The sequence below is a fragment of the Kogia breviceps genome, chromosome 19 (genome assembly GCF_026419965.1).
Source record: "Kogia breviceps isolate mKogBre1 chromosome 19, mKogBre1 haplotype 1, whole genome shotgun sequence".
NCBI lineage: Eukaryota > Metazoa > Chordata > Mammalia > Artiodactyla > Physeteridae > Kogia > Kogia breviceps.
This window is the reverse complement of record NC_081328.1, coordinates 27279675-27303422: the sequence shown is the minus strand read 5'-3', so window position 1 is coordinate 27303422 and position 23748 is coordinate 27279675. Positions and strand designations below refer to the sequence as shown.

General features: G+C 39.0%; 1 protein-coding gene across 2 annotated transcripts in view; it reads left to right on the top strand.

The window, feature by feature from the left end:
• STXBP4 (syntaxin binding protein 4) overlaps positions 1 to 23748 on the top strand; it is a 202156-nt gene that overhangs the window by 152879 nt on the left and 25529 nt on the right. For both annotated transcript variants that reach the window (XM_059048918.2, XM_067020482.1), the window contains exon 17: positions 23326 to 23383. In XM_059048918.2, the coding sequence (XP_058904901.1) occupies positions 23326 to 23383 (58 nt within the window). The remainder of the gene's footprint in view (positions 1 to 23325; positions 23384 to 23748) is intronic.

Sequence of the window (23748 nt, the reverse complement as noted above, 5' to 3'; positions counted from 1 at the left end):
CTAAGGATACTGGAGTAGAAAGAAAAAACCTGGGACCTTGATATTGTTGGGTAAACTCCAGATTCCTTAAAAATAAACTCCTGTTTGTTTGCACCTGTAATTGGCTAGTCAGTCATTTTCACCTGAAAAAATTTGTAACTAATATGCAACATTTTTCCTAAATCTCTCCAGGCAATCTTACTTTTAAAAATCTGAAGATAAGGCTTACTTCTTGGGATGTGAATCCTCAACAAACCATTGCTGAACATTTACTGTGCACCAAAGACTGTACTGTGTACCAGAAAGTGGTACAAAGATAAAACATGGCCAATGCCTTCAAGGAACTCATGTTTAACATGAAAAAGTGATAAGTGCTGTGATAGAGACTGGTACAAACCACAGAAGTACCATGGAGGAGGGGAAGATGAACTCTGCCAAGGAAATTAGGGGAGAATGCACAGAGGAAATACAATTTAAGCTGGTTCCAGATTGGTGAGCATAAGTTTACAAGGCAGAGAAGAAAGGAAAGTGTTAGTAACTTTAGGCAGAGTTAATAGCCTGTGTAAATGCAGTGACGAGTTGAAGGAGCATGGCCTGTATTGGGGAAAAGCAAAAAGTTGCAAATGGTTGGAATGTTTTAAGTTTGCTTTTTTTCAAGAATGACTCTAGTTAAAAATAAGATAGATTTTACGGGATGAAGCTACTTGTATAATTAATAGAAGGTAGTTAATTTAAATTTTACCTCACTTGAATTTATGAAAATATTAACATGAGTTAATCAGTAGTTTCCCCTTAGATTATAAACTCACATATTTAGATGTATGTGGGGTTTTTTTGTTTGTTTGTTTTTGGTTTATTTTATTTTTTTTAACATCTTTATTGGAGTATAACTGTTTTACAATGGTGTATTCGTTTCTGCTTTACAACAAAGTGAATCAGTTATACATATACATATGTTCCCATATCTCTTCCCTCTTCTGTCTCCCTCCCTCCAACCCTCCCTATCCCACCCCTCTAGGGAGTCGCAAAGCACCAAGCTGATCTCCCTGTGCTATGCGGCTGCTGCCCACTAGCTATCTATTTTACATTTCGTAGTGTATATATGTCCATGCCACTCTGTCACTTCCTCACAGCCTACTCTTCCCCCTCCCCATATCCTCAAGTCCATGCTCTAGTAGATCTGTGTTTCATTCCCGTCCTACCCCTAGTCACTTTATGACATTTTTTTATTTTCTTAGATTCCATATATATGTGTTAGCATACGGTATTTGTTTTTCTCTTTCTGACTTACTTCACTCTGTATGACAGACTCCAGGTCTATCCACCTCATTACAAATAACTCAGTTTCATTTCTTTTTATGGCTGAGTAATATTCCATTATATATATGTGCCACATCTTCTTTATCCATTCATCTGTTGATGGACACTTAGGTTGCTTCCATATCCTGGCTATCGTAAATAGAGCTGCAATGAATATCTTGGTACATGACTCTTTTTGAATTATGGTTTTCTCAGAGTATATGCCCAGTAGTGGGATTTCGGGATCATATGGTAGTTCTATTTGTAGTTTTTTAAGGACCCTCCATATTGTTCTCCATACTGGCTGTATCAATTTACATTCCCACCAGCAGTGCAAGAGTATTCCCTTTTCTCCAACACCCTCTCCAGCATTTATTGTTTCTAGATTTTTTGATGATGGCCATTCTGACCGGTGTGAGATGATATCTCATTGTAGTTTTGATTTGCATTTCTCTAATGATTAATGATGTTGAGCATTCTTTCATGTGTTTGTTGGCAATCTGTATACCTTCTTTGAAGAAATGTCTATTTAGTTCTGCACATTTTTGGATTGGGCTGTTTGGTTTTTTTTTTTTTTTTTTGAGCTGCATGAGTTGCTTATAAATTTTGGAGATTAATCCTTTGTCAGTTGCTTCATTTGCAAATACTTTCTCCTATTCTGAGGGTTGTCTTTTGGTCTTGGTTACGGTATCCTTTGCTGTGCAAAAGCTTTTAAGTTTCATTAGGTCCCATTTGTTTATTTTTGTTTTTATGTCCATTTCTCCAGGAGGTGGGTCAAAAAGGTTCTTGCTGTAATTTATGTCATAGAGTGTTCTGCCTATGTTTTCCTCTAAGAGTTTGATAGTGTCTGGCCTTACATGTAGGTCTTTAAACCATTTTGAATTTACTTTTGTGTATGGCGTTAGGGAGTGTTCTAATTTCATTCTTTTACATGCACCTGTCCAGTTTTCCCAGCACCACTTATTGAAGAGGCTGTCTTTTCTCCACTATATATTCCTGCCTCCTTTATCAAAGATAAGGTGACCATATGTGTGTGGGTTTATCTCTGGGCTTTCTATCCTTTCCTATTGATCTATGTTTTTGTTTTTGTAACCGTACCATACTGTCTTCATTACTGTAGCTTTGTAGTATAGTCTGAAGTCAGGGAACCTGATTCCTCCAAGTCCATTTTTTGTTCTCAAGATTGCTTTGGCAATTCGGGGTCTTTTGTGTTTCCATACAAATTGTGAAATTTTTTGTTCTAGTTCTGTAAAATATGCCAGTGGTAGTTTGATAGGGATTGCATTGAATCTGTAGATTGCCTTGGGTACTAGAGTCATTTTCACAATGTTGATTCTTCCAAACCAAAAACATGGTATATCTCTCCATCTATTTGTATCATCTTTAATTTCTTTCATCAGTGTCTTATAATTTTCTGCATACAGGTCTTTTGTCTCCTTAGGTCGGTTTATTCCTAGATATTTTATTCTTTTTGTTGCAGTGGTAAATGGGAGTGTTTTCTTAATTTCACTCTCAGATATTTCATCATTAGTGTGTAAGAATGCCAGAGATTTCTGTGTATTAATTCTGTATCCTGCTACTTTACCAAATTCATTGATTAGCTCTAGTAGTTTTCTGGTAGCATCCTTAGGATTCTCTATGTATACTATCATGTCATCTGCAAACAGTGACAGCTTTACTTCTTCTTTTCCTATTTGGATTCCTTTTATTTCCTTTTCTTCTCTGATTGCTGTGGCTAGAACTTCCAAAACTATGTTGAATAAGAGGGGTGAGAGTGGGCAACCTTGTCTTCTTCCTGATCTTAGTGGAAATGGTTTCAGTTTTTCACCATTGAGGATGATGCTGGCTGTGGGTTTGTCATATATGGCCTTTATTATGTTGAGGAAAGTTCACTCTATGCCTACTTTCTGCAGGGTTTTTATCAGAAATGGGTGTTGAATTTTGTCAAAAGCTTTCTCTGCATCTATTGAGATGATCATATGGTTTTTCTCCTTCAGTTTGTTGATATGGTGTATCACGTTGATTGATTTGCGTATATTGAAGAATCCTTGCATTCCTGGAATAAACCTCACTTGATCATGGTGTATGATCCTTTTAATGTGCTGTTGGATTCTGTTTGCTAGTATTTTGTCGAGGATTTTTGCATCTAAGTTCATCAGTGATATTGGCCTCTACTTTTCCTTCTTTGTGATGTCTTTGTCTGGTTTTGGTATCAGGGTGATGGTGGCCTCATAGAATGAGTTTGGGAGTGTTCCTCCCTCTGCTATATTTTGGAAGAGTTTGAGAAGGATAGATGTTAGCAATTCTCTAAATGTTTGATATAATTCACCTGTGAAGCCATCTGGTCCTGGGCTTTTGTTTGTTAGAAGATTTTTAATCACAGTTTCAATTTCACTGCTTGTGACTGGTCTGTTCATAATTTCGATTTCTTCCTGGTTCAGTCTCAGCATGTGGTGCATTTCTAAGAATTTGTCCATTTCTTCCAGTTGTCCATTTTATTGGTATACAGTTGCTTGTAGTAATCTCTAATAATCTTTTGTATTTCTGCAGTGTCCGTTGTTACGTCTCCTTTTTCATTTCTAATTCTATTGATTTGAGTCTTCTCCCTCTTTTTCTTGATGAGTCTGGCTAATGGTTTATCAATTTTGTTTATCTTCTCAAAGAACCAGCTTTTAGTTTTATTGAGCTTTGCTATCGTTTCCTTCATTTCTTTTTCATTTATTTCTGATCTGATCTTTATGATTTCTTTCCTTCTGCTAAATTTGGGGTCTTTTTGTTCTTCTTTCTGTAATTGCTTTAGGTGCTAAGTTAGGTTGTTTATTTGAGATGTTTCCTGTTTCTTAAGGTAGGATTGTATTGCTATAAACTTCCCTCTTAGAACTGCTTTTGCTGCATCCCATAGGCTTTGGGTCGTCATGTCTCCATTGTTTTTTGTTTCTAAGTATTTTTTGATTTCCTCTTTGATTTCTTCAGTGATCACTTCGTTATTAAGTAGTGTATTGTGTAGCCTCCATGTGTTTGTATTTTTTATAGATCTTTTCCTGTAATTGATATCTAGTCTCATAGCATTGTGGTCAGAAAAGATACTTGATACGACTTCAATTTTCTTAAATTTACCAAGGCTAGATTTGTGACCCAAGATATCATCTATCCTGGAGAATGTTCCATGAGCACTTGAGAAAAATGTGTGTTCTGTTGTTTTTGGATGGAATGTCCTATAAATATCAATTAAGTCCTTGTGTAATGCATCATTTAAAGCTTGTGTTTGCTTATTTTTTTTCATTTTGGATGATCTGTCCATTGGTGAAAGTGGGGTGTTAAAGTCCCCTACTATGATTGTGTTACTGTTGATTTCCCCTTTTATGGCTGTTAGTATTTGCCTTATGTTTACAATTGTTATATCTTCTTCATAGATCGATCCCTTGATCATTATGTAGTGTCCTTCTTTGTCTCTTGTAATAGTTTTTATTTTAAAGTCTATTTTGTCTGATATGAGAATTGCTACTCCAGATTTCTTCTGATATCCATTTACATGGAATATCTTTTTTGATCCCCTCACTTTCGGTCTGTATGTGTCCCTAGGTCTGAAGTGGGTCTCTTGTAGACAACATATACATGGGTCTTGTTTATGTACCCATTCAGCCAGTCTGTTTCTTTTGGTGGGAGCATTTAATCCATTTACATTTAAGGTAATTATCAATATGTATGTTCCTAGTCCCATTTTCTTAATTGTTTTGCATTTGTTCTTGTAGGTCTTTTCCTTCTCTTATGTTTCTTGCCTAGAGAAGTTCCTTTAGCATTTGTTGTAAAGCTGGTTTGGTGGTGCTGAACTCTCTCAGCTTTTGCTTGTCTGTAAAGGTTTTAATTTCTCCATCAAATCTGAATGAGTTCCTTGCTGGTAGAGTAATGTTGGTTGTAGGTTTTTCTCCTTCATCATTTTAAATATGTCCTGCCACTCCCTTCTGGCTTGCATAGTTTCTGCTGAAAGATCAGCTGTTAACCTTATGGGGATTCCCTTGTGTGTTATTTGTTGTTTTTCCTGGCTGCTTTTAATATGTTTTCTTTGTATTTAATTTTTGATAGTTTGATTAATATGTGTCTTGGCTTGTTTCTCCTTGGATTTATCCTGTATGGGACTCTCTATGCTTCCTGGACTTGATTGACTATTTCCTTTCCCATATTAGGGAAGTTTTCAACTATAATCTCTTCAAATATTTTCTCAGTCCCTTTCTTTTTCTCTTTTTCTTCTGGAAACCCTATAATTCGAATGTTGGTGCATTTAATGTTGTCCCAGAGGTCTCTGAGACTTTCCTCAGTTCTTTTCATTCTTTTTTCTTTATTCTGCTGTGCTGTAGTTATTTCCACTATTTTATCTTCCAGGTCACTTATCCATTCTTCTGCCTCAGTTATTCTGCTTTTGATCCCATCTAGAGTATTTTAAATTTCATTTCTTGTGTTGCTCATCGTTACTTGCTTCCTCTTTAGTTCTTCTAGGTCCTTGTTAAATGTTTCTTGCATTTTGTCTATTCTATTTCCAAGATTTTGGATCATCTTTACTATCATTATTCTGAATTCTTTTTCAGGTAGACTGCCTATTTCCTCTTCATTTGTTAGGACTGGTGGGTTTTTACCTTGCTTCTTCATCTGCTGTGTGTTTTTCTGTCTTTTCATTTTGCTTACTGTGTTTGGGGTCTCCTTTCTGCAGGCTGAACTTTCGTAGTTCCCGTTGTTTTTGGTGTCTGTCCCCAGTGGCTAAGGTTGGTTCAGTGGGTTGAGTAGGTTTCCTGGTTGGGGGGACTGGTGCCTGTGTTCTGGTGGATGAGGCTGGATCTTGTCTTTCTGGTGGGCAGTTCCACGTCTGGTGGTGTGTTTTGGGATGTCAGTAGCCTTATTATGAGTTTAGGCAGCCTCTCTGCTAATGGATGGGGCTGTACTGTCTTGCTATTTGTTGGGCATAGAGTGTCCAGCCCTGTAGGTTGCTGGTCGTTGAGTGAAGCTGGGTCTTGGTGTTGAAATGGAGATCTCTGGGAGATTTTCGCCGTTTGATATTACGTGGAGCTGAGTGCCCTGAAGTTGGTTCTCCCACCTCAGAGACACATCCCTGATGCCTGGCTGGGGCACCTAGAGCCTTTAATCCACACGGCTTAAAATAAAGGGAGAAAAAATAGAACGGAAAGAGAGAAAGGAAGGAAAGAAGGAAGGAAGGAAGGAAGGGAGGAAGAAAGGAAGGGAGGAAGAAAGGAAGGAAGGGAGGGAGGAAGGAAGGGAGGAAGACAGGAAGAAAGGAAGGAAGAAAGGAGGGAAGAAAGAAAAGAAAAGATTAAATGAAGTAGAATAAAATAAAGTTATCAAAATAAAAAATACTTATTAAGAAGAAAAATTTTAAAAAAAAAAAAAAAAATGGTTCGGTCAGAACCCTAGGACAAATGGTGAAAGCAAAGCTATACAGACAAAATATCACACAGCAGCACACACATACACACTCACAAAAAGAAAAAGGGGAAAATAATAATATATGTTGCTCCCAAAGTCCACCTCCTCAACTTGGGATGATTCGCTGTCTATTCAGGTATTCCACAGATGCAGGGCACTTCAAGCTGATTGTAGAGCTTCAATCCGATGCTCCTGAGGCTGCTGGGAGAGACCTCCCCCTCTCCTCTTCGTTCGCACAGCTCCTGGTGTTCAGCTTTGAACTTGGCCCCGCCCCTGCGTGTAGGTCGTCAGAGGGCGTCTGCTCTACGCTCAGACAGGACGGGGTTAAAGGAGCAGTTGATTCAGGGGCTCTGGCTCACTCAGGTCGGGGGGAGGGAAGGGCACGGATGCGGGGCGACTCCGCGGTGGCAGAGGCCGGCATGACGCTGCACCAGCCCGAGGCGCGCCGTGCGTTCTCCCGGGGAAGTTGTCCCTGGATCCCGGGACCCTGGCAGTGGCGGGCTGCACAGCTCCCAGGAGGGGAGGTGTGGAGAGTGACCTGTGCTCGTACACAGACCTCTTAGTGGCGGCAGCAGCAGCCCTAGCGTCCCACGCCCGTCTCTGGTGTTCGCGCCGACAGCCGCGGCTCGCGCCCGTTTCTGGAGCTCCTTTACGCGGCGCGCTTAATAACCCTCTCCTCGCGCCCCAGGAAACAAAGAGGGAAGAAAAAGTCTCTTGCCTCTTCAGCAGCCCCAGACTTCTCCCGGACTCCTTCCCGGCTAGCCGTGGTGCACTAACCCCTTCAGGCTGTGTTCACGCAGCCAACCTCAGTCCTCTCCTGGCTTCTGACCGATGTCCGAGCCTCAGCTCCCAGTCCCTGCCCGTCCCAGAGGGTGAGCAGACAAGCCTTTCGGGCTGGTGAGTGCTGGTCAGCACCGGTCCTCTGCGGGACTCTCTCCGCTTTGCCCTCTGCACCCTGTTACTGCGCTCTCCTCCGCGGCTCCGAAGCTCCCCGGGTCCACCACCCGCAGTCTCCGCCCGCTAGATGTATGTGTTGATGTATGACTTTCTAAGCAAATTAAACCATTAAAACTAGAGGGAGATTGCCAAAAGTAAAAGAAACGTTTAAGCACTTTTGAAGCACTTATTTAGCTATAAATACTTAACATTTTTAGTTAAAAGTATTTTATACAATCATTAAAATATATCATTAAAGATCATTATCTCAAATCAAAGTGTTCTTAAAAGTAGGAAACTAAATTTTCTTAATTAGAAAATCTCTTTCAGAGATTTCAGTGATTTCTCCTTTTTTAATTCAAATTTGAGTTTATATTCCTTGTGTTTATTTATTATCCGTCTTCTTTTCTGTTATTAATTAAAGCAGACATACAATTTTGGAGAGGTTTGCTCAAACTCCAGTCCTAAAACTTGCAATGTCCAGAGGACCCCAAATTCCAACATAGTAGTTGGATTATCTCCTACCTAAGTACTTTTGTTATCAGGATCCCCAAATATAGCAGCTTTTCTTTTTGTTTCGTAACTTAAGATAATTAAATGAAGGAGAAAGAAATACTTGGGGGCCTTACTAAAGCTGGATATGATGGTATAAAGTTAAGGGGAAAGTTGGCAGAATTGACATCTGATTTACTTGTAATCATTGTCTACATCAGTCAAACCAAATCAATATAGAGAAATAAAAATTGTTTATAATTGCATTTAAGTGTTTGTATTCTGAATTATCAGAAATTATCATCATCACTGGTCAAATGAGAGATAACTCTCCTCGTTCTTAACTTCTTATGGTACCGATGATCTTTACTAAGTGCTGCTAGATGGAAAGATGCAAATAAGGGATATGTGTTTGGGCCTTACTTGTGCCTGTTTACATGCTGTTTTGGAAGGTATGAATCTATAAGGCATTTGCAGAATAGACTCTGATATATATTAATAGCTATATATATGTATTTAGAATGTATGCATTTAAAAATAAGATAGGAAAAACAATAGGATAAATCGTTTTAGAAACACTTTTTGCCCTCCCACCTCAAAGCAGATTTACCTAAAATGATGGGTTTAGCACTCAAAAGACATTTATTTTCGTTGTACTGATTAGCAGATTTTACTTTTAAATGAGTTCAAGCTCTTTCAAAGAAGAGTATGAATTTACCTCTGTGTGGTCAATCTAAAGTAATTCTGTCAAGTAAGCTGATTTACCAGTGTGCAAAATTTGGATCCATAAGTAGCTGTATTAGCCAGCTCGGGCTGCCGTGACAAAATACCACAGACTGAGTGACTTAAATAACAGAAACTTATTTCTCACAGTTCTGGAGGCTGGAAAGTCCAATATCAAGGTACCAGCAAGGTAAGTTTTACTCTGAGGCCTCTTCTTTTGGTTTGTAGGCAGCCACTGTCTCTCTGTTAGCTCACATGATCTCCTCTTTGTGCACACAGGGCAATGGAGAGAGGGGTCAGAATCTTTTCTTATAAGACAGTAATTCTCTCAGATCAAACTACAGCCACACTGGGGTTCAGGTTTCAGCATATAAATTTTGTGGGAACACAAACATTCAGTCCATAACAATAGAAAACTGTTAAGTAGGCTGTAATTAATATTTGAGAATTAATACACTATTTACATTTGAAAGAGGTCTGAGTGCAACAGTTTACGCTCTGCGCAGAAGTTGCTCTTTCAGCATTATTACAGACTGACATAGAGCATGACCACTAGATTAGAAGTTACATTACTTTCCTTCCCTATAATTGACTCTATAACAAAGGTTTTTAACCTTGTTTGGTGTCAGTCTCCAATTTCTAACATAAGACCATCCAAAAGAGAATTTCTAAGATCTCTTTCCTCTCAAAAATTCTTTGATTCTGAGAGTTCCACTTCCACTATGACTGAATAATCTCCTGACAGACTAACCATCCCTCGGAACTCAATTATATACTGGCTGCCATATCAGTAAACAAAGGATGTCATGGTCATCAGAGATTGCAGCCACAGCCAATGGTGAGCTGGTGAGCCCTGAGGGAACTCAGGATGTGAAAACACAGGATACTGGCCCCAGATAGCTGAGCTGCATATCAAAGGGATGATTCCAGTAAACCCAGACTCTTGCATCTCCCTATAAACAGAAAAGGGCTAAATTCCTTAACTTGGGATATCTGGTTTTCTTTAATTAACAATAATCTTTTCATGTTCCTGACTACCTGCCCGTTGTTGCAAAACTTCTATATAGTTTTCCCCCATTGCCTCTCAGAGCAGTTCCCTCAGGGTTACTTGAGATACTGCTTGAAGCATCCTAAAAGGTCCTGCCAAATAACTCTCAAAAAAAAAAAAAAGAACTCAATTATAAACCCTGGGCAAAATAGAAAAACAACCACCTGAAGGCTCTGGAGAGTAAATAAAATCAGGCAGGTTCTGGACAATAGTCAAAACTTGGAAGGAGGAACAAACATGGGGTAAGTTTCTTGTTTGTTCCACTTTCAGATTACAGGCAGCACCCAGGGCTGGGACTAGTGAGGCAAACAAGGCCTTTTGAAGGAGGCACTCACTCTTGGGTGCTGACACTGCACTTGAATGAGCCTGAGGTTGAGTGCCTTTGTAAATTTTGCACCATGGACACCTTGCTTGCCTCACCCTACTCCAAGACCTAACAGGACCCGTGGGACAGTAAAACTCTGATAACCTGAAATCTCTATGACGTGTAGAACTAGAAGATGAAGTTTGAGGCAACCACCACTGCCGGAAAGTGAGGGAGGAAAGCCTAGAGAGCAGACAGCCAGATACAGGGCCCCCAAATTCTGTATATAAACTCTCTGCCTGACCCCAGCCTCAGGGAAGATTATAATAGCCCAGCCAAGGGGGTAAAAAAAAAAAACTGAACTGAGGTTTGAGCCTGTGCCCAAGAGATAGATATATCCTATAGCTTGAGTCCGACCAAGTAAATTTCCTGCAAAATCAAAAATATCAACACTCCTCAGAGTAATAACAGAATTCAGTTTCTGCAGTGTAACATTCATAATTTCCAGAATATAAAACAATATCACCAGTGTAAAAAGAAACAGGAAAATGTAACCATTCTTAAGCGAAAAGACAATGAGCTGAGACCAACTCCCAAAAGATCCAGATGTTGGAACAAGGGCGTTAAAGTACTTGTTATAACTATGTGCAATGAAGTAGAGGGAAATATATTCACAATGAATGCAAAGATAGGATATCTAAGCAGAGAAACAGAAATCCTTTTTTAAACTAAATGGAGTTTCTAAAAGTAAAAAACATAATATTTTTAAAAATTAGAACAATGGTAGCCTGGGGAATGGTGGTAGGAATCTACCACCAAAAAGGTATCTTTCTGGGGTGATGGCAATGTTCTATATCTTGATGGAGTTTTGGATTATACGTTTGTCAGAATTCAGTGAATGTACACTTAAGATTTGTGCATTTTATTGTAAGTAAATTGTACATCAAAGAAAAAAATTCTAGATAGTTGGGAACAACTGAAGAAGTCCCTATAGAGAGAACTGCCTATAGCCTGAAAAAGAGACTGTGGTACATGACTATTGTCTTTGAAGTTCATTCAAAAGTGGTTATTGAGTGAATATATCCCACAGTGATGAGCATTCCAGGTAGAAAAAACAGTATCTAAAAACCCACAGAAGGAAAGAAGTCAATAATTCTAGGAGGCTAGACACTAGGTGGGATTAATAGGACATGAATATGAAAAAAAAGATTGAAGCTGTATTTTAAAGTCTTTTTTTTTAATGAGGTTTTTTTTTATACTGCTGCCCAGAGAGATTTCCCTCTGCTTTTTAAAATTTTAAATTAAAAGGAATAATTTACATATAATAAAATGTAAGTGTACAATTCACTGAGTTTTGCCAAATATATACAGTTGTGTAATACCACCATAATTGTATTATAGAACATTTCCATTACTCCAAAACTTTCTCATGTGCCCTTGTGTAATCAGTCCCCTCCATCACCCCGGTCCCAGGCAGTCACTGATCTGCTTTCTGTCACTCTAGTATTGCCTTTTCTAAAATGTCGTATAAATAGACTCTAAGTGTGTAACACCTTACACTTAGTATACTGCTTTTGAGATTCATCCTTGGTGTAGTGTGCATCAATTGTATCAATGTTCAGCAGTATTTCATTGATTGATATTCCACAATTTTTTTTATCCAGTCACCAACTGATGGGCACTTGAATTGCTTTCAGCTGGGGCTGTTACGAATAAAGCTTCTGTGCACATTCCAGTACTTGTCTTTCTGTAAGAAATGTGTTTTGAAAGGATTTTAAATGCCACAGTATGGACTTTTGATTTTTTTAAGTGGTAATCAACTCTTCTGTGAGCACTAATATTCTTTGAAGAGGAAAAAAAGCAAAGTTATTTTATCTTTTATTAGAGTTTATAACTCTTTAATATCAGTATTGAGTTTATCTGACTGCATGAAGGCTGTTGTTTCAAAATTTTACCCTCTCTACTAATGTGTTTTTATTGCTTTTCTTTGCTTTTTTTTTTTTTTTTTTTTTTTTTGTGGTACATGGGCCTCTCACCGTTGTGGCATCTCCCATTGTGGGGCACAGGCTCCGGACGCGCAGACTCAGCGGCCATGGCTCACGGACCCAGCCACTCCACGGCATGTGGGATCTTCCCGGACCGGGGCACGAACCCGCGTCTCCTGCATCGGCAGGCAGACTCCCAACCACTGCGCCACCAGGGAAGCCCTCTTTGCATATTTTTTAAAATACATTTAATAAAAATCTAAACAAATCTTTTTAAAGGCAAATATCCAAAAGAGTTCTTGTTTTTATGATTTTTTTCAAATTTTATCTGAAACTAATGTGAGATCCTTAATAGATTTTCAGATAATCACATTTTTTAAAAATTTAAAGAGAAGGATGTTAACAGCAAAATGCTACATGACTAGGGACTAGTGATGCTCAGAGTTGCATTATTTGTCCTTAGGGTGGGAACATAAATGATCTTGACCTAATTTCATCTGCTCTGTGATAGTGCTTCTAAAATTGCATGTCTGTTGGTCCTCCACTCCCCTGTTGTCAAAATCCACAAGTAACAGTTGTGGAAATATTTGTAAGAAAGTTCCCCTGGTGAGTACAAAGACCTTATAACAACAGTAAAATTTCAAATATGCACAGGATTCACTGAACCATCAGCCTTCATGGGAAGCAGATTTCTTCAGTGGGTCAACAAATATTTCTTGGGTGCCCAGGATGTATGTGTGAGGCACTGTTCTGAATCTGGTCACCACTCTACCAGGCCTCAGATAGTAGTCACTCAACAAATGTGAGGAGAAAAAGTGTCGAGTAAAGTTTCTGACAGATCCAGAGCCTAGCTAGGTATGGGGAGCCAGAAGCACTGCTGAGAATGTTCAAGAGGTTACCATGCTGCACAAGCATGAGGGAGATTTTGACCAGCTGGACCAGCTTGGATGAGATTCCAAATCAGATTGAGAGTTGGGATCTAGAGATTTGAGTCCACCATCTCCAAGCTCACTTTTTCTGCCCAAGTTTACTGTGCCTAAATTTAAGCTGCCATAATCCCTTTTATGTATCCTCTCTCTCTCCCTTCTTCTGTTCCTATTTTCCTAAATCAAGTCTGTCTACCTATAACTCTCAGGCAACTGTTAGTTGCAGGCAAATAGTAGTATCCATTTTGGACTACCCAACATATTGCTGGTACTCTTAACCAGAGGAAATCAATCTTGCTTGACAGCAACTTTGCCACTTCTAATTACTAAAATCAGTCTTGCTGAATGGAGAAGAAAGAAGATGCAGTTCATTTTTTTCCCTTCTAATACATGGATTAATTCATGTTCAGCGGCCACTGACCTCTTAATATCTTTATTATTGTAACAATAGCGGTGCTTTAAAGAAATCCTGTTTATCTTTGAACACTAAAGGGAATTAGGAACACACACACACACACACATTCACACACACACGCGCACGCGCATGCGCGCGCAACCTCTTTAGGCTGATTATGCAGAGGGAGATCTCATACTCTAGTGAAGAAAGCTTCAGCAGGTTTTATGCTGTTTTATTAGTGCACAAAATGAAGTTTGTTGTATGTTATTGATTTGAAGCCAAACAAACCTAACCAGATCATTCCCCCAGCATTGTCTGAATGCCCAGAGACAACACCCAGTGAAATTCTGCATTCTCACCTTCAGTCTGGGTCACGGGATGAAAGCTAGCCATCTAAGAAAGAACATTTCAGCTGGCTTCTCGAATGTCTGCTTATCAGAGTTCAAGGAAATCACCCCATGATTTTAACTGTAAAATACTGTGAAATTTCAACTGTAAAAATACTGACTTTTGCATCTGTTGGGAAAAGAAATGTAGAAAATAAATGTTAGCTTTTTCCCCTCCTCCTAACTGAGTAGTAGTGTAGTATTTGCCCAAAAAGAGTTACAAGATAAAGAGGACTGTGAACCACCAAATAACCTCTAGGGATATTTTTACCATGTTGTTCTTTAATTTATTACAGCTTTTAACCTGCTCAGTGAATGACTTCTAATTAGAAAGAACTTATATCTAATTATGTTAACATTTGAACTCCTAAATTTGAGACATACTAATATAAAAACATAAAATCTTCCTGCATTATATAGTCGTTTGCTTTTTTTGTTTGTTCAAATGATGATGTATGTAACCATGTGTAAAAAATCAGGTCACAGATCCTAAATTGTCTGTTAATATAGAGTTTATGCAAGTCTAATTTTAAGGAATGTTTAAAGTACAATTCACAAAATCTATATAGGTTTTTAATAAATTATGTCCTTAGAAAGGTTTTATACTTAAAATACGGCATTACTTGGTTATTTACAGGTTACAACCATCTCTCAGTATAATAGGTTCATTTTTCATGGGAAAATTAGCTAATAGTTCTTTTAAAATTGTCAATGCAGTTCATACCTACAAATTAACTTGTACAATCGTAACTCTAACATTAAAATGTCTCTAAAATAGACTTCTTTGTGTTTAAGCGTAAAAATTCTTTCAGTTTCTTTCAAAAGAGCATTTCTCTAGGTAATAATGCACAATTTGAGATGTTGAGAGTTTTCTTTTTTTGTTGTTCTTCAGAAAGTTAAACAAAATACTTTTGGACCATTTAAAAATATTGATTGTTGGCGATGCTAACAGGAGTTAGGGAAATGGAAGCAGTATGCCAATAGTTAAAAGCATAGGCTGTAGCACCAGATTGCTTGGGTTCAAATTGTGGCTGCACCATTTTTTAGTGTGACAATGGGCAAGTTACGTAAATCTCTTTATTCCTCAGTTTCTTCTCTGTAAGGTGAGGTTAATAATAGCACCTATCTCAAATGATTGTTAGGATAAAATGAGTTAATATTTTTAAAATACCTAGAAAAATACCAGGCATATAGAAAGCTTTGTGTAAACATTTGATAAACACATAGTTTATGGTTAGGACAGTAATTCTCACATCGTTTTAGACTGATATCGGTTTCATGTTATCATCTTTTGGATAAAACAATATTTCTATCCTTTGATTTTTGAACTTTCTATTAGGACCAGGGAGGTCAGAGATAGGGTCCATGGTGGTTATACCGGACCTGGCTAGTAGCGGCTTACAAGAATTCTGTGAGGACTTCCCTGGTGGCGCAATGGTTGAGAGTCCGCCTGCCGATGCAGGGGACACGGGTTCGTGCCCCGGTCCAGGAAAATCCCACATGCCGCGGAGCGGCTGGGCCCGTGAGCCACAACTACTGAGCCTGCGCGTCCGGAGCCTGTGCTCCGCAACGGGAGGGGCCACAGCAGTGAGAGGCCCGCGCGCCACAAAAAAAAAAAAAAAAAGTTCTGTGAGCTAATTGTGAAACATAGTCATTATTAAAAATGGTATTAAATTTTCAGCTTAAACATTTAAAAGAGGAATAAATACTCAAAACTTACCACTTCCTAATTATTTTCCTTATCTTTGTCATTGAGATTATTTATGTCTCATGTCTGGGAATACTGTATCATGGCTTACTACGACACATTTCTTCCCAACTCTATAGTCATTGACATTACATAAGTAGCTTGAAATCAGTGATGGTAGGAGTATTTACACCACGGAAATCAGCAAATGCTACAAATTAGGGCTCCTCCTGCCCCCCAGAGCTGGTTGTTACACATTTATCATCATACCACTCATTGAGGGTCAGAGTGTCCCACTGGTTTCTGTTATTCTTTCATTGGGTGTTATCATGAGTGAAATAGAGACTATATAATTTCCTGCACTGGGAGAGGATTCTAAAAAATAACCCAGTATATTAATGGAGATTTCCCCTGTAGATAATTAAAACACTTTTCCTATATTAAGCATCCAAATTTCTCTATATCTCTAGAAACATAAATGATGGAGAAGGAAGGAGCTGTTATTTTCCTTACTCTGAATAATTATTGTCTCCTCTTGTATATATATCATATAGTTATATATTCTCTAGTAGAGTCTCACGATAACCCTTTAAGCTAGGCAAGCTGACTGCTATTATAACTATCATACAGACCCCACAAGATTATTACTTTCCCATAGTTTTTCAGTTATAATTGAGGAACATTACATATAGATTCAGATTTGGTGACTGCAAAAAATTTCACTGTGATATATATCATATTCTTTAGTGAAGCTTTATTAATTGTGAGTTAGAGATTCTCTCTTTCTCTTTCTTTCTTTCTTTCTTTCTTTCTTTCTTTCTTTCTTTCTTTCTTTCTTTCTTTCTTTCTTTCTTTCTTTTCTTTCTTTCTCATAGCCACCCTTCCCCCCAACCTCTTTCCCTCTCTTTTTTCTTTTTCTCAAGATATCAGATGCTAAAAGTTAAATGTGTTTGAGTTTTCATAACAACTACACTAGAAAATGTTTTTCAGATAAATTTGGTTATTTAAGCCCTCTGAGACTGATGGTGTTGTCTTTCTCTATTGTATTCTTGGAATTCTCATTCTCCATTGTTTCTCCCCATCCTAGCTCCTACCATCATCCATGTGAGTCCACCACTTTTACTGTTCAGTTCTTTTTGTCCAATGCCCATTTTTTTTCCCACTTTACCATGGTCTTCCAATTCCACCACAAACCTTGGCACCACAGACAGTGGTTCAGACTCCTGACTCTCCCTCTCAAACCTCCCACCTTTCCACTTCACTACATGGTTTATTGTCCTCAATAAGATGTATTTTCTCTATCCTTCAGCCTCCACTGTTATTTTTCCTTGTCTTCTTATTCAGCTTAAAGTCTGGGGTCCATTATTCCAATCACTCTTACACAGTCGCTCAGCTCACTTGGCACTCCTTCCATCCCACTGTTTAACAAGACTCTGGGCCTCAACAAGCTCAGTCATTACCTTCTGTGTAATATACCCAAGTAACGATCATCACTGCAGTCACACAACCAGAATTCACTAAATTCCACTAGATCTCTTTTTTTTTAAAACTTATTTATTTTTGGCTGTGTTGGGTCTTCATTGTGGTGCACGGGCTTCTCATTGCAGTGGCTTCTCTTGTTGCAGAGCATGGGCTCTAGGCGCGTGGGCTTCAGTAGTTGTGGCACGCAGGCTCAGTAGTTGTGGTTCATGGGCTCTAGAGCACATGATCAGTAGTTGTGGCACATGGACTTAGTTGCTCCGCAGCATGTGGGATCCTCCCGGACCAGGGCTCAAACCTGTGTCCCCTGCATTGGCAGGTGGATTCTTAACCCCTGGGCCACCAGGGAAGTCCCTCCACTAGATCTCTTAATGTGTAATTATAATTATTTTAAAGCTCAATATTTTCTCTGTATCTGATTCTGTTGGTGGTTTTACCTTTTGGTGATGGGTCTTTTTCTCTTGCTTTTCTGTGTCTCATAATTGTGATTGTCAGTCTTTGGAGGTACAAAACTATAGAGACTGGGGTAAATATTATTTAAACCCAGAAATGTGTTTGTCTCTTCTCTGTCAGGCCTTTAGTGTGTTGGTAGGGGGGGGTGGTTATTCACTCTCATTTGTAGGCAAGCTGGACTTGCATTTTGTTTCTAGGGTTCTGTTGAGTTTACCACAGACTTCAAATTCCTCTAGTGCTTGTCTGCTGTTCTCTTGTGCTCATGTGAGGTCTGGGGTGCTGGGGGTAGGGGTTCTCAGTATGCCTGCTCCATCCTCAGCAGGCAGCAGGCTCCACACACCTGCATCACAGTGGACATTTACTGTCTGCTCTCTTGCCCTCTCCCAGAGTACGCAGCTCAGTGCCAGGTGAGTGGTGCATGTGGGGAGTGGGGGTGTGTGGAGAGGCTCTCGGTTTCCCTACTCTGGTCTCTGGGTTTCAGGCAGGCCCCATGCCCAAGTCTCAGGGGTAGGACTTTCCCAGCCTTCCTGTTCCTCCTTAGTAGCAAACAATCCTACCTCCTACTAAGTCCTCAAGTGGGTTTCCTGCCCTGCTCCTTGTGGAAGTCAAACTCTGCATCGCATCAGTGCAGGATTCTGGATTTGAAAGGTTTCCTTCCCTCACCCCTCCATGACTTAGTGTCAGTGCAGAGTGAAGACATCAGGTTTTCTATCCACCTCACCTCACCAGGACAAATGAGGTTTTCGTGGAGTCTGGGAGGGACTGGAGGTGTGACAGTTTCTTGTCCCTCCCTGTCACTCAGATTCCTGTCCACATGTGGGAGTGTCCCTTGTTCCTCCCCGAGCTGCAGCCGGCTATTACTTCATATCAGAGGAGGGTCCAGGTCATGGATGATACTTCTTCTCCCCCCTCGAACCTTTGCAGGTCCTGCATGTGCCCACACCACCCAGGGGCTCTCTCAGGTCTCCTGCCTACCCCTAGTCTTTCTCATGAGTAAAGAGCTGTTCAGGGAGAGCAGGCTCTCCTTGTGCCTAGGGCTCCTGGGGACACCAAACTATCATGCTAGCTCATAATCGGGCTTTACAAATTTATTACAGTTTTAGATATTTTCTTCTTACCCACTTTTATGGCAAGATTTCTTCCTGAGCTCTGCCAAAAGACAAAGAGTTCACATGCCCCATCTTCCCTCAGAGGGGCTTGTCACCCTTTGGAATTCAGTTCACCTGAGGGTCAGCTCAGGTGAGGAACTCAGTCTCTGAGGAGCTAAACAAAATTTTTAAAATTTTTTTTAGGTTGTGCAGCTTTCCGCACATATGGTGGGAGCAACATTCTCTTGCAGCTTTCTTCATCTTAAACAGTAGCATATCTCCAGCTTTCCTGTTAAGAAACTTGCAAACAATTTTAACATGGCCTGCAAAACCCTGCATAGTCATATTTGCCTGTCTCTCCGGCTCAATCTTGTATCAATCCCCTCCTAACTCACTCACTACTCTCCGGTAACAATGATTTCTCAGTTCCTCAACATGCCAAGCTCTTCCCCATCCCAGAGCCTTTGCACTTGCTGTTCATTCAACCTAGTGTTCTTGCCCACGTCTGTACCTGGATAACTCCAGCAATTTCAGAGATCCTTCCTTCATCCTACATCCCTTTATCCAGACTGTACATAAAGTACTTCCTCATTCTTTCTCACAGCTGGACAATATCCCGTTATCTGATATATAGTCTTTAATCAGTCCCCATTGGTGGTTATTTAGATTATTTTCAATCTTTTACTTTTACAATTAATAATCTTGTACATAAAGGTTATCTATAAGATAAATTCCTGGAAGAATTGCTGGATTAAATGGTCCTTGGAGCCAGTTCGGCGTAGTGGTTAAGAGTCTGGGCTCTACTGCCTGCCAGCTGTGTAACCTTGGGCAAGTGATGGAACCTCTCCATGCCTGTTTCCTCATTTGTAAAATGGGGATAATAATAGTACCTCTTAAAATTGTTGTGAGGCCTAAGAGAGTTGGTACATGTTTAATGCAATGTCTAGCACATGGCCACTCCATTAATGTGAACTGTTGTTATTAGCATTTAAACTTTTAGGTAGATCTTGAAAAGTTTCTCCCCATACATATGTTATCATATGTATACTCCCATCAGTATGAGAATGACTGCCTCTTCATACCCTCAACACAGTGTCTTATTAAACTATCTTTTACTCTTTGCTAACATGATGAACACAGCCTCTCAAAATAGTTTAATTTGTATTTCTCTGGTTAAGAGTGAAATTAAGCCTATTTTCATATGTTTAAGTACATTTATGTCCTGAATGTTCCACATGTTTCACAGACTCCTATTTGTCATTTCCTTTCTCTTACTGATTTGCAGGAGTTATTTATGTATTAAGGAGTTTAACCTTTGTCTGTGCTGTGAGTTACTCTTTCATAGTATTCAATACTTTTCTTTCCTAGTACTTATTCCTACTTTTAATGGTGTCTTTATTTATGATGACTTTTTAATGTTTCATAAGACCAAGGTACATGTTAATTTGTTAATCATTATGTATTGAACACCAAGTAAAATGCTAAACACAGAAAAATAATCACTAAAAAAATGATCAATAAATATTTAATGAATGGGCCAAATATGACAAAGAGAACTTTCCTACGTAAATAGACTGGGAAAATAGAAGGGAAACTATTTTGTACGGACATGTGATGAGTCTGGTTTTGGATATGTGGAGTGTTAGGTGACAGCCAGTATTCTAAGTTGAATATGAGACTCCTACTGAGACTCCTCCTTTGGCAAAATACTCATGAAGAGTACTTTGAAACAAGTGATCTCTGATGGAAAGAATGTTATGTGAGGGTTCATAAACAAATACTTCCAATCAGAAACGATAGTTGTCATAACAGTTTTAAAGCAAATATGAAAAGGAAAAATAGAAGCATTATCTATTTGCAAGTATAAAGATGTGGGGAATGTAGAAAAATTTTAATGCCTTGGGACTATAACGATTATTGAAAAGTATTTAGATAGTATGTTGTAATTATACCCAAATCAGTTATTGTGAAGGGATGAAAATCTTTACTAAAGGACAATTGCGTCCTTCATAGTTATATAAGCTCGTAGAAATCAAAAGTGCCCTTTTTCTAAAAAGTAGGTTATTTGGTTTATCAATATATTGTGGTTTTTAATTTATAATTAATTGGACAGTGATTGTGTTTTCTATTACTGAACTATCACTGAAAGATAGTCGCTATCAATTGAGTCCCCAAGTCTATTTTTTACAGACTATATTAACTGCCTGAAGAAGAAGAAACCACTCAGTCTTCTAAAAAGAAATGCTATTTTTTTCAGAACAGAGAATTTATCCTAAAATATTATTCAATAAACAGGAATATCTTGATGGCTACAGTCATTGAATAACCATTTTGACTTATATGGATATGAATTGGTACCTTTAATAAGTCCGTTGTGAAGTTATAGTCCTTGTTTACTAATTGTAAGAAAATAATCAGGGCAGGAACTCTGTTTTGATGACATGGGGATGCGGTATCCCAATGTCTATCTCAATTCTCAAATGATCCTACAGATTAAAAGATACTGTCTTTGAAGTATACATAGTTTTTTCTCCTCATTGAAAAAAAAAGACCTGTGAATTAAGAAATTAGAAATATGGCTATAATTGCACTGGAGAGACAAGTCATTTAAACAAAAATCTTAGTCACATTAGAATGACTTTCTACTTTTAGCGTGTCTCTGCCCTTTTGATCATGATTCCTGGCATTTCTGAACCTTTTTGTCATAAAAGCAGGGGTTTTGTGTACAGTCATCAGATTATTCCCTTCAGGTGAGGGGCTTGTCAGTGAAAAATGAAGTGATCTGTAACAAAGGTGTAGAAAGTGTAAAGGCGATAAATCTACATGAACTGCAGCAGCAGTTGATCATGGCCTGTCTGGCTGAGTGTGTGCTGGCCATGTTTACTATCAGAGATATATATAGTGTCACTTCAGTGGCTTTTAAGAAGCCAGTCATTTGCTTATGCTGAGTTCCCAGATATGCTTATTTTGTGCTTAAAATAGGAACATTTATTCATTAAGGGAGAAAAGAAACTCCTAGGTGGCCTGTGTTAATCAACAAAGGAAGTAGTTACAGAATTTGGGGCCAGGCTCTTATTTTATACAACTGTGTTAAAAGACTGGAGGTAAATATAAAGTAAAGCTTGTTTTGTTTTTCTTACTTATAAAAATAACATCATTAGAGCTATTCTCAACGAATATGAAGCGAATGATGATAGAGAAAGGTTTTATTTTGTTCATAGTTGCTGTTCCAGCATTTTTGCTCTGCCCCTTGCTGAAACTTGGGGAAATGAAGTCAATGGTTTGTTGTTACAGCTCAGTTACTTTCTAAAGAAGTAGGCTACCTGCACCAGGAGTCTGTTCTTTGATGTGTTAATGTATCTTATACTCATCAAAGGAGCCTTGATAAGTCAATACCAAAGACTGATCCAAAAGGTCAATTACAATCCTTAACAGCAGCAGTCCCCAACCTTTTTAAAAGAAATTTATTTACTTATTATTTTTGGCTGCATTGGGTTTTTGTTGCTGGGCGCGGGCTTTTCTCTAGTTGCGGTTAGCGGGGGCTACTCTTTGTTGCGGTGCGCGGGCTTCTCACTGCGGTGGCTTCTCTTGTTGGGGAGCACCGGCTGTGGAGCATCTGCTCTAGAGCACAGGCTCAGTAGGCATTGCTCCGCGGAATGTGGAATCTTCCCGGACCAGGGCTTGAACCCGTGTCCCCTGCATTGGCAGGAGGATTCTTTAACCACTGCGCCACCAGGGAAGTCCAGTCCCCAACCTTTTCCGCACCAGTTTCCTGGAAGACAATTCCACAGCTTCGCTCACTCTCCGACTGCTCACCTCCTGCTGTGTGACCCGTTCCTAACAAGCCGCAGACCAATACTGGCCCATGGCCTGGGGCTTGGGGACCCCTGCTTAACAATATTCAGGGGTGGAGCCAAGGGATGGAAACCCTTGTGTTCTATATTCCACCCATAATTGGAATATAAGAGAATGGGCTGCCTCAACCTGGGCCTGTTCTGTTGGTATGATGAGGAAAAAAATGTACTCATTTATAGCAATATGGCCAAATGATTGCTTGCTTACTTCAATCTGCATCTCTTTATAGCTAACTAATTATTCTCAGTCCCATTACTGAAATGGAAGCTGAGTTTAGCAAATTGTTTGGCCGTTAACATTTAGTGCACAAAATTCTTAATTAACAAAATACTACAGTCCATTGTAAATCACTCTGCTGAACTTTCAGACTTATAAGGAATTTTGTCTTGTCCAAGCGCTACTTTCAAGCCGCTTGCTGATCTGGTACTCATGTCGATTCCCTGTGGAGCTGAGTGAAAGAATGTAAAGGGAGCCAATTAAAAGAAACTTTGAGCCCAAATAGACAAGCAGAGTCTATCTTGTCCATCCTTCTGCCTCCAGGCAAAAACCATCCCCTGCACCAAAAATTTTTTGCTGGAATCCTGCTGACAAAAATGCTCACCACATGTAAATGACAAGTCATGATCCATTTAATGCAACTAAAGCAGATTGTTAACTGTTCAAGACTTATTTATTGTGTTCTAAGATGCTGAGTATGAAAGCTCATCTGAATTGTTTTAATTCCTCCTTTCTAGACAATTATTTTGTACAAGAAACATACTCAAATAATTGTAAAGCTGTGGGAAATTTGTGTCCAGGAAATAAAGTTATCTTTATCATCTTATTAAATGTATTTTTGGTTTTCTTTCACTCAAGGTCTACCTTACGGGTGGGAGGAAGCTTACACAGCAGATGGAATCAAGTACTTCATCAAGTAAGTACAAGCATCTCAACCAAGTAAGCAATTTTCTTCACATCTGGAGAGAACCTGGAAGTTGCAGAATAATCAGTAATACCAAGAAACCCTCTTGGAGGTTACAAAAATTAGCAACAAGAAGTGAAACTTCACCATTTTCATTTCATGTGATTTAAATGCTAATATCAGATATCATTTAGGAAAAAAACCCTAATAATTATTTCAAGGGAAACATCAAAAAATTGGAACAGGATTGTCATTTGAACCTAAATGTTGGCTGCCTCAATTCACTTCTGGCTAAAAGCATTAATATTTATGCAAAGTTAATATCTAATGAAAAAATCTGCTTTGTCTTAAAACTTATTAACAATAATAGTAATGAT